At 36.5% G+C, this 10,962-nt stretch overlaps 1 protein-coding gene across 3 annotated transcripts; it reads left to right on the top strand.

The window, feature by feature from the left end:
- Positions 1-687: 687 nt before the first annotated feature.
- On the top strand, positions 688-10,252 carry rer1 (retention in endoplasmic reticulum sorting receptor 1). 3 transcript variants are annotated; one of them, XM_040152243.1, is made up of 8 exons: positions 691-848; positions 2,571-2,652; positions 3,472-3,576; positions 4,117-4,213; positions 6,037-6,115; positions 7,424-7,559; positions 8,148-8,202; positions 9,729-10,252. In XM_040152243.1, exons 2-8 carry the CDS (start codon positions 2,572-2,574, stop codon positions 9,737-9,739), a joined length of 564 nt encoding a protein of 187 aa, XP_040008177.1. In that variant the 5' UTR covers positions 691-848; position 2,571; the 3' UTR covers positions 9,740-10,252. The 3 variants fall into 3 exon arrangements, with proteins under 3 accessions (XP_040008174.1, XP_040008177.1, XP_040008175.1); XM_040152240.1 differs by lacking the exon at positions 9,729-10,252 and having other exon boundaries at positions 688-848; positions 8,148-8,475; XM_040152241.1 differs by lacking the exons at positions 691-848; positions 9,729-10,252 and adding an exon at positions 1,255-1,356 and having other exon boundaries at positions 8,148-8,475.
- Positions 10,253-10,962: the final 710 nt, after the last annotated feature.

The raw sequence follows: 10,962 nt of genomic DNA, 5'->3' as shown, positions 1-10,962 counted from the left end.
ATCTTCATGGTACTTGTTTGTGGATATTTAATAGCAACATTCCATTTTTATTCCTAAATTGCCGTTCAGCACGATTAATCATGGTGCAGTTTTGGTATGGTGTAAAATTTGTTTGTAGTAAGTACTTGACTTTGTACCATGACATTAATCTGTACCTGATTTGCAGTCATTTAGACCCTCTTACTTAAAAAGGCGCATACTTTTAACCACCAACTAACCACCAACTGGTCAAAGAAAGAGCACCTTAATGCTTTAAAAATAAAATAAGTTAGGATCATTTGTGCTTATGATCAGTATTATGCATTACCATAATGTAAATAGAAACAGTGCTTTGTTTTTATATTCCTTGTCGGTTTTTGTTTTGTTATCAATTTTATAAAGATTATTAAGATGTGTACCTTTGTAACTATTGCTGTTCATCAATATCCATTAGTTTCTGAGGTTGTTGAGTTCAGTGTTTTTTTCTTAAAATCGTGGATATTAAAATATTTGCCTCCCTTTAATGTCTCACTTTATTTTTAAGTCAAAAATGGTTTTAGACCAATCACTGCAGTTCTATTTGAATGGTATGGGCTAAATCTAGGCAACCTTTGATAAAACAAGCATCGAAAATATTATCTTATTTATATTAATTACTCGAGCCGAGAAACGTATGCGCTTTTGAGGCCCACTGGCCGAAGTCCACTGATCAGCGCTCAGTCGTTCAACGGTCTCGGGGATCTACTATCCTGCCTGGCGTTTGTTCGAGTCCTTGCGGAAGTACTGACGTGTTCGCACCAGTTTGCACGAGAGGTAGCTAGTTTAGCTAGCTAGGTAGAGCCGGGTAGTGACAACAACGGCCGTATCAGGTAAGAAGGGACTCGTCATTGATTATTTTCATTGCAGTTGCAAATACAACCAAGAGACGCAGAGAGGTATTGAAAATAAGACACAAACTGGAAGAAGACTGTATTATTCAGTGAATACTGATGTGGTTACTAGAGTTTAGTTTGATTTCCAACTGGGCTAGCTGGCTAGCTGTGCAGTCGTTGGCAACGTAGTACCGTATCTCCGGAAGTGAGTTGTCAGCTTATCACAGTCCTTGCTGGTACTTGTAGTTCAACGTTTTCCTGAAATATAGTAATCGTAATGGAGGAGAGAGCAAGTCATGAACTACATTTTATTTTGCTAGGGTTTAATGCTTTCTACGCTGGGATTGTGGGAAATGTAGTTACAAAAAATTCATTTAAGGGCCGGAAGGTGTTAACTGAAGCTTTACTAAAACTACATAACCCATACACACCGTAATTTGGGCCAAGGGGCAATTGTCATTTAGATAGCTTGTTAGCTATTTCTATGGCTAATTTGTAAGCTAAGGTGGGTAACTTTAAAATACTACCACCGACGAAACGTTAGTAACAGTTACTGCATAATCTGTTTCGATCGTAATGGTGTTATGGTTTCCCTAGATCGTCTATTTTGATAAATATTACTCATTAGCTGCTTTCCTGACTGCCTAAGCTTGTTAGCTAGTTATGCAGCTAACCTTAGCTAGCCACTACCTCGAACAGTGCTACACGGTCTTGCCTTTATTTAGCTAACAGTACATGTCATTATGGATAATTGAAATAGACTGTAAACGCAACATTAACACAGTGCAGTTGGTAATCAAATTTATGTAACATGACCCAAAACTAGAATGCTAAAGGTGGGCAACCAGTAACGTTACCTAGAAAATGAATGATCCAATCTTAACCAAATCAATTGATCTCTGATAAATCCGGCGCAAAAGTAGCCAAAATATGTCACCATTGGTTAGATTACTTACCTTTTTATTCGTAACAGAGCCAGTACTGGTCATGTGTAGTTGACAGATATAGCTATTGCCAGACAGCTGCACATCTGGACTCATTTCATTAGAGTTAAAAAATAAATAAATAAATCATAACACACAGACTGCCACTAGATTCTACACTTTACAGCTCTGAATGGCTGGTTCTTTAAAAAGATGATCACAGATTTCAGTAGTGTGCATTCCCTTCTTCACTACTTTTGCTGGATGGACTATTTGTCTGTACTTTTAGTGAAAAGCAGGCAGAGAGATTATTTAGAACTGAGAACACACCTACTGTACTGGTGCATACAGATAGAAATATCCATGTCTTCTTCTAATGTTTCATGTTTTCTTGGGACCACTTTCAGCACTAGATCTTTAATACCATCATTATGCTAGCTTTATGGTATTAATGGCCTGAAACTGCCATAATCTCATCCAAATTTACCAGAGCCCTTAGGACTATCAATTGAAAAGGCCTCGTGGGAAAGTAAATTATTATAAAGTATGTTATATTTTTGATGTCCAAAAAAAAAAAATTCTATGAAAATAAATCTATTAGATTTTTATTTCTTCTTATATATTATTGTTGAATCACAGGATCATGATTATAGATTAGGCCATTGAATGTTGACATGCATGTCATGTCTCTTATCAAAAGTTATTTAGGTTGTAAATAGTTCTACCAGTCAAACTAGCCAAGTAGCTTATATTCATGCACCACTAATTAAAATGTCTTTTTTATCTTTACTGGCAGAATGTCAGAAGGGGACAGTGTTGGGGAGTCAATCCATGGGAAACCATCTGTAGTTGCTGCCTTTTTCACACGGATCGGACAGGTAACGTGTCTATCACTCGGATCACACATACAGTATATCGTATCATTTAAGTAATTAGGGATTCAATTATTTGATAATCTGGCCTAAATGCTGAATTGTATAGTTTATGACCATCAAGCCACCAGTCTCCCTACCTTGATAACACAAGTTTAAATCTTCAGATATGCTGCTAAAAAAGTAAATGGGTATCAGTTCAACTGGTGGTGATTAAAGGTACTTCCATGGAATTAATTAGTTTTGCTACTGGTATTTTATTTTCATAAATGCTTCTGTACTGGAATGTTACAGTACCGCTGCTGCTGCACCTTGTATCCCAGTGGATATCTCCAAGTTTTTCATAAAATATCACAGGCACAAACATAACATTTACAACACACGGGTGATATTTTCCAGTAAGTTAAGTGGAATCAAATAAACAGATGATTTGCAGTGGTATTTTTAGGTTTAATACTGCTGATCAGCAGCACAGTGTTCCAATGTAGTACTTGACCTTCACTTTCCTATTTCTAATGGCATATTCTTCTCTCCTTTGTAGTTAAAATAATCACTCTGTAGTACTGTTCCTCAGGCTTTGTACTCATAGGTGGTATTAATGATTAAAAAGTGTCATCATCGCATCCTGATTGTGAGTGAGAAGGTGGCCACCAGTTTGTCCAATTTTATTGGCAAGTCAGGTAGAGAAGTATCACTATCCTGGCAAAGTGAAAGTGAAACAGACAGAAGCTGTGTATTGTTTTATTTAAGGTTGTGTTTTGTTCATAGGTGGTGTTCTCTACCTCTGATGGCTACATTTTGTTTCCTGTGTATTTTTTGTAACAGATCTATCAGTCATGGCTAGACAAGTCAACGCCATTCTATGCAGTGCGATGGGCAGTCACTCTACTACTTACTGCTGTCTACATGATCAGAGTGTACATACTACAGGTAATTGTATATTTCTGTTTTTTTTTTTCCAATTTACATTATTGTTATTTGCTCAGGGAAGTCAGCAGATGTAAGTCAGGTGTTGTAAGTAGGTGTAATTAAAGCACAAACAATGTTACAAACTAATCACTTGCCCTGTGATAAATACGACCTTTGTGAGACTTTCTTTGAGACTGTCATAATGAGAGGTGTTCATTTACCTTTACTTATTATTTAACTAGTAGTTTGTTTTGTTGTTGTGCTGGATTGCATTATATTTAAGACTCATTGTTTTTGGTAAAAAATCGTCAAAAAAGGAGAGGAAAAAACAGGACGGTGATGCTCCTTGCTTAGGTGTTTGAATAACAAACTTCATATATGACTCACCTGTTTAATGTGTGATATATGTGTTAAATTCTTGTCTACTCAGCTGTTTTGTTTCCATAAAAATGTTACTGCTCATTTGTGTATGTAATTTTCACTAACAAAGGTGCACTTCCATGTTTACTGACTGCCCAGAAAGCCTTTTAATGTGGTGATATTCCTATTATTGCTTTTCAGGGTTGGTATATAGTAACATATGCTTTGGGAATCTACCATCTCAACCTCTTCATTGCTTTTCTATCGCCAAAAGTGGATCCTTCACTGCTTGACGAAGGCAAGTTGACTTTTAAATCAGTTCAGTTTTTTATAATGTGGTTGTTACTGGCTTGGTTATTTGTAAGGAACCCCATTTTTAGAGGCTCAAAAGTAATTGGGTAATTGACTGACAATCAGTTTCATGGCCAGATGTGGCCTGTTCCCCTGTTGTTTCATGGCAAATGAAGCAGAGAACAAGGTCTGGAGTGGATTCCAAGTGTTGAATTTGCATTTGATAGCTGTTCTTGGGAATATGAGGTCCATAGAAGGGTTGATTAGGCTTAATTAGGAATTAGGCTGAAAAAACAAAACAATCCTATCAGACAGATAGCAGAAACGTTAGGAGAGGCCAAATCATCAATTTGGTACATTCTCAAAAGAAGGAATGTACTGGCGAGCTCAGCAACACCAAAAGGCCTGTAAAACCATGGAAGACAACGAAAGTGGATGATCACAGAATTCTTTCCATGGTGAAGAAAATCCCTTCACAACATCTAGCCTGGTGAAGAACACTCTAGAGGAGGTAGGCGTATCATTGTTAAAGTCTAAAATAAAGAGACACTTTCATGAATGTAAATACAGATGGTTATCCCAAGGGGCAAAGCACTGGTAACACTCAAGAACAGAAAGGCCAGATTAGACTTTGCTAGGAAACATCTAAAAAAAAAAACTGCACTGTTCAGGAACAAGATTCTTTGGACAGATGAAACCAAGATAAACTTGTACCAATATAATGGGAAAAGAAGAGTATTGAGGAGTAAAGGAACGGCTCATGATCCAAAGCATAGCACATCATCTGTCAAACATGGTGGAGGCAGTGTTATGGCATGGGCATGTATGGCTGCCAATGGAAGTGGGTCATTGGTGTTTATTGATGATGTGGCTGCTGATAGAAGTAGCAAGATTCATTCAGAAGTGTATAGGGCTCTACTAGCTGCTCAGATTGAGCCAAATGCTGCAAAAACTGATAGGACAGTGCTTTACAGTACATATGGATAATGACCCCAAACATACTGCAAAAGCAACCCAAGACCTTCTCAAGGTAAAGAAATGGAATATTCTTTAATGGCAAAGTCAACCCAACCGAGCATGATTTTCACTTCCTGAAGACAGAACTGAGTGCAGAAAGACCCACTAACAAGCAGCAAGTGAAGGCAGCTGCAGCAAAGGCCTGGCAAAGCCTCTCGAGGGAGGAAACTCAGCATTTGGTGATGTCTATAGGTTCCAGACTTCAGTTACTGCAAAAGGATTTTAATCCAAGTATTAAAAATAATCCCAATATTAATAATCTTGTTGGTTTGTCCAATGACTTTTGAGCGTCTGAAAATAAGGGACAATGTATAAAAATGGCTGTAATTCCTGAACGTTTAATGTGGTATTTATTGTTAAACCTCTTGAATTAAAGATGAAAGTCAACACTTCAATTACATCTTGAAAGCTTCATTTCATATCCACTGTGGTGATGTACAGAGGCAAGATTACAAAAACTGTGTCACTATCCAAACACTTATAGACCTACAACTGTACATAACACTTAAACACAGTTTGTTTTTTTTATGTTAGCGAAAAGAGCACTACATCCACAAAGTCAAACTTAAAACATCCAGTGAAATAAAATTTCATAGTGCCAGCCACACTGATATGAAAATGTTTCAAACTAGTTTCAGTTCCACAGTAACTGTGTCTTCAAGAAAAAAAAAAGACAAGCAATGTAATAGATTTTATCAGATAGTGTTTTTTATGTTTAAGCTTGGATATTGTTGGAATTAAGGCTGTGTCATGATTGAATACTCCACCTTTTTATTAACCGCCACATTACCTTGTAACTTAAATCTCCTGCAGATGACGGCCCATCCCTTCCTACCAAGCAGAACGAGGAGTTCCGCCCCTTCATCAGGAGGTTGCCTGAATTCAAATTCTGGTGAGAGTCCACTTCATGGTCTTCACACCTATCACCTTCAACCGAAGAGAGATTGCAAATTATCTTCTTTCCAAATGATCTGTGTGGTCCAAGGTTGAGTCATGCAGACCTCATTTGTAGGGTAGCATTTCAGCACAAACCAAAGAATTTGGGTTGAATTAATCTGTCTATTTGCTTATGACCCCATGTGATCTTATATCCCTATCTCAACTTTATCCCTACTTCAGTCTTATCATCCATAAATTATCCTTATAACATAAAAGTCTTACTTCTAAAAACACATCGAATATAAAAACTTTTCATTTGACTTTTGTAAGCATGGCTTGACAAACTTTCACAGCAACAGGTCACATCTTCGAGCATTTTTTGCCAGCATAAGAATTATGTATCAAGGAAAATGCTACTAATTGGTCATGAAAGATACATTTCAGCCCCAATGTGTTCTACCATTTACAGTTTGTGTTAAACCTTGTCTGTCATGTGTTTATGCAAATTCTGTATCCTCTTGTTTCAAGAGAGAGATAAAGAAGGAAGAGAGTGGAGTGGTTTTGCATCAGTCAGTCTACAGCCTGCATTTGCCTGGTGTATGAAAAGATAATCTTTGGTTTCTCTTTTCATGTGGTTCATAACTTGAAAACATAAATGACCAGGTTGTTTTTAAAACTGTGAAGTAACTTTAAGAGTTCTGAACAGTTTATTCATCAACTGTTTGAAGACTTACTGAGTTAACCAAACCAATGAAAATAAATTACATTAAAAAATATTAAGATATTAGGTTTAGCCAACAACCTTTTGGCCTTACTGATAAGATTAGTCAAATATACTTCCCATTAAGACTTCCTGCATTTTCCAATATGGATTTATTTTATGTTAGGAACTCATAAAACCCTTCCTCACACTACTCCAAAGTCGTTATAGGCAAGTCCCACCACTCGGCAGCCATCTTGGCAACGTCCCCAGGTAGAAGAAGGTTAACCTTCTACTATGCATGCTCAAGGTTTCGCTTGCATCAGTGCAACAACACGATTGGCTAGATATGTTTCCAGGTCCAGCTCTTGTCATGTTGTGTGTGTCATAAAAGCACCATCTTGTTCGTTACGGACTTTAATATTCAAAATGCTTTAAGTGGCTTGCAACGTCTCTGACTACACTCAAGAAGAAATATCCTTTAGTGCCTTGACACAATGTACATACATGAAACATTCAGTAGATGACTTTGAGTTAGGGTTCAGGATGTTGTTATGCGTACTCAGTGTCACAAATGTGATTACACTGTTTTAACTGATGTTATGTTTCTTTTCTTGCCAGGCATTCTGCGACTAAAGGCATCGTCATCGCCATGATTTGCACATTTTTTGATGCCTTCAATGTGCCAGTGTTCTGGCCTATACTTGTAATGTACTTCATCATGCTCTTCTGCATCACCATGAAGAGGCAGATCAAGGTAAAAAGCATATATTGACTGACATGTACATGCACTGTATATGTAGACACTGTGGCTGTACTGGAGTCACAGATGTGTAATGCAAACACTGCGGTTCATCCAAAAAGTGTTCTTCAGATCAGACAGAAAATCTACTGCCAAAGTCTAGAAGCAAATCTATTTATCATGCACCATAGCTGTTTACTTTGGTACCTTAGTTTTTAACATGTCAGAAACACCAGACTATATAATGCAATACAAAAATTAAAGTAGAGATGACTCTAACACTCTGAAAAAGCCTTTACCAAAACAGAACATTTTGACATTAACAAAGGTCATATTTTTTTAATGGCTATTTTATTCAACTGCATTATATTGTACAGGTGTTTCTCTTATTGTGTCCACCCTTTATACACAGTGTATTTGTTTTATTCTGAATACCTGGATACCTTGTGTTAAGCACTAATTCCTTCTCTTTTTTTCTTTACTTGATAAAACCAGCAGTCATTGTGCTACTCCATCTCATGGGTTAAGTTGGTAAGAATGTTTGGTCAAACCCTACAAATACCTCTCACTAATTCTCCTCTTTTTCTTCTCCACCTTCTCTAGCATATGATCAAGTACAGATACCTACCCTTCACACATGGGAAGAGGACATACAAAGGCAAGGAAGACACAGGGAAAACTTTTGCTAGTTAAAAACTCCCACTTAGCCTTCCCCTCCTTCTCATTTGAAATCTATCAGTCTCAGCTAGTGGGGAGTGACAAGGGTCAGAGATTTATTTTCTTCTTTTGTAAGTGGGACAGTAACATGAAAACATAACATGAAAAATAGAAGTTTTGATCCATGGTTTCACAGTGTTGGATGAGGATATGAGCAGCATGGATCAAGTTAGTCTGGGGCATTTTGCCTTTGTCTATTAAGAGTCTATTAAGAGGTAGGTTTTTTTTTTTTTTTTTTTTTTTTTTTTTGTGGTTTGCATCTATTCAGTAGTAGGTGAGACTAAGCGCTGCCTTTTGCCTTTTTAGCCCCATGGGGTAAGTATAAAGTCATCTAAAAGGAACTACACTGAATAAAAATTTGCAGTGAAATTTTTTTGGTTGATTTTTTTTTTTTTTTTTTTCTTTCTTTCCTTCCTTTTTTTTGGTCCCCCCTCGGTTATGGTGATTCCAGCACGTCCTTCTCCCAAATTGAATAATTCTTCCAACTTTTGATTAATATATTGGTTCCCACTTATTTATGACAAGTTATATAATGAAAGTCAGTAGTGCTAATAGCAAAATAACATGATTAGTTGTGTAAGATGAAATCTGAAGGAAATGCAACAGTCTAAAATTTGAATCATTTCATCTTTTGTGATAAAAGTGTGCAGCTGCTCTGGCTTAAAAGTGTGTCAGTCAGATGTCCTCTGTACTTAACACAGACACTTTGAAGAGACTAGTCACATTACACTTGAATATGCATTCATGACAGGTAGAAAAAAGATCATAATTCATCTACGAAAATCATTACACTCAGCACAAATAATTTTTGATTGATGTATATCTTGAATTGGCTACTATTGCAATTCTGTGTATTACCCGAGTCACACTAGCATAGCCAGTGTAGCAGGCATCAGTATGGATGATTATTATTGACTTCATTTGAATCGTCAGCCACCTACCATCACTTTCACTGGATGCATATTTCAAGGCGAATGTCACTAACCCCAACCCATTTAGCTTCCTGTAGCCTGTAGTCTACCTTTAAACCAGTTTTTTCTACTTTTGAGCCTTTGTAAAGTTTAACAGATGGGATACTGTGTCGTTGAGAACCCCTATAAACCAAATTTTAAAATCATTTTACGGGGCATTTAGCTTGAAACGGCAAGTCAATGAATTTGCTTTACCTCAGATTTTTACACCATTATGTGGATAATTATTCAAAACATACTGTCTTCAAAGTGCAGAATCAGTATTCAAGTCCAATTCATAACAAGGTCTAATCTTACACAGTAATAAAAAAATTCCACCTTCACCCAAACGACCTTCTCTCTTTGAAACATTTTCCCATCTGTGTTTCAAAGCCTGGGGTCCATTCGACTTGTGTAGACTAGCTGTTGTAGTCCTTTTATAATCTGTGTTTACTTTGAAAAAGATTATGGTAAATATAGTCATTCCAAGCAAACTGTTGTTCTCTTTCTTTTGCAGAGGAAACATAAGAAAACAGAGATTGAGAGCTTTTATTATAACAAATGGATGAAGTGGGTGGCCATCACACTTTCTTTTCTATAAACCTGTTGATTTTTTTTTTTCCCATTTTTATCATAATGCTGGGGATTATCTGTCATTACTAAACTTTGATCAGCACTGTAGTAAGGGATCAAAACATTTTCCTGTAAAAAGTTTGTGTTTCAAAGGATTGTCTGGAGGATTTGTATATATATATATATTTTAAAATATGAAATTTTTTTGAGATTATTTTTATTTTTGTTTTTTTTGTTTTTTTTCAACCACCATACTGTTTCCTATTTTTAGATCCATTTCAGTTGAAATTGATGAAAGCAGAACTGGTTAATTGGGTTCTAGATTTAATGAATTAAATACGTTTCTCATGGATTGCATGTTCTTGTTTTCTTGTGCTACAGTTAAAAACAAAAACTTGATTTTAATAGCTTAAGTGTAATTTTTTCACTCCAAATGCTATTAAAGAGGCTGTGTCCCTTCAAACAGTACATTGGTGTCTTGGCTTCATATTTTGTAGGTAATCATGGAGGAGAGGTTGAAGGACAAACAACCAAAAAAAAAAAAAACATATCTGGGCCATAGGTGTCAATATACCTGTTTCCTCTAGTCAAAACAATTTCAGTGCGGTTCATAATTCTCTTAACATTTTCCACACTCAACCTTCTCTAAGTTAGTGATAAGAGATACGAGAAGAAGACACAAAGTGTGATATGAATGCAAATGACCAGAATTAGTAAGTACCAATATACTTTGCTCTCTTGATATCTAACTTTACATTTTGGTGATTTCTGCAGCCACTAATTGCATAAAGGAGACAAGTATAACTTTCTCCTTGAATTGCTCTGAAACATCATATAAACACTGTTAGTCTTACCTGTGTAATCCCGGGCTGTATGGAGGAAGGTAAACTAAAACATTCAAATGTACCAAAAGAGGATGTCACATTTTAAGTAAAAATTTTGAGTGCATTTGGTGATTTGGATAAAAGAAGGAACGTGTAATTTGCAGGATTACCCGATTTTCTTTTTATGATAGAGGCACTAAACTTGCTTCTCCATTATTGTTAAACTCTGTGTGTAGGCATCACAGGGCTTCTGCAGCAGCGGTTTAGATTATTTTTGCATTCTGATTTGTGAATTCCCCAACCCTTCATAGGCGTTTAGCACGCCTCATGTATTTCCAAGTTCATGGAAATGAT

Source organism: Xiphias gladius, chromosome 18, assembly GCF_016859285.1.
Source record: "Xiphias gladius isolate SHS-SW01 ecotype Sanya breed wild chromosome 18, ASM1685928v1, whole genome shotgun sequence".
Classification (NCBI taxonomy): domain Eukaryota; kingdom Metazoa; phylum Chordata; class Actinopteri; order Istiophoriformes; family Xiphiidae; genus Xiphias; species Xiphias gladius.
This window is presented reverse-complemented; position numbering and strand designations above follow the sequence as displayed.

Excerpts from the sequence above, each read along its gene's own strand:
- rer1 (XM_040152240.1), top strand. The coding sequence starts at position 2,572 with ATGTCAGAAGGGGACAGTGTTGGGGAGTCAATCCATGGGAAACCATCT. Across the intron at positions 2,653-3,471 it reads TTTTCACACGGATCGGACAG|ATCTATCAGTCATGGCTAGA; the intron begins GTAACGTGTCTA and ends TTTTTGTAACAG. Across the intron at positions 4,214-6,036 it reads TCCTTCACTGCTTGACGAAG|ATGACGGCCCATCCCTTCCT; the intron begins GCAAGTTGACTT and ends AATCTCCTGCAG.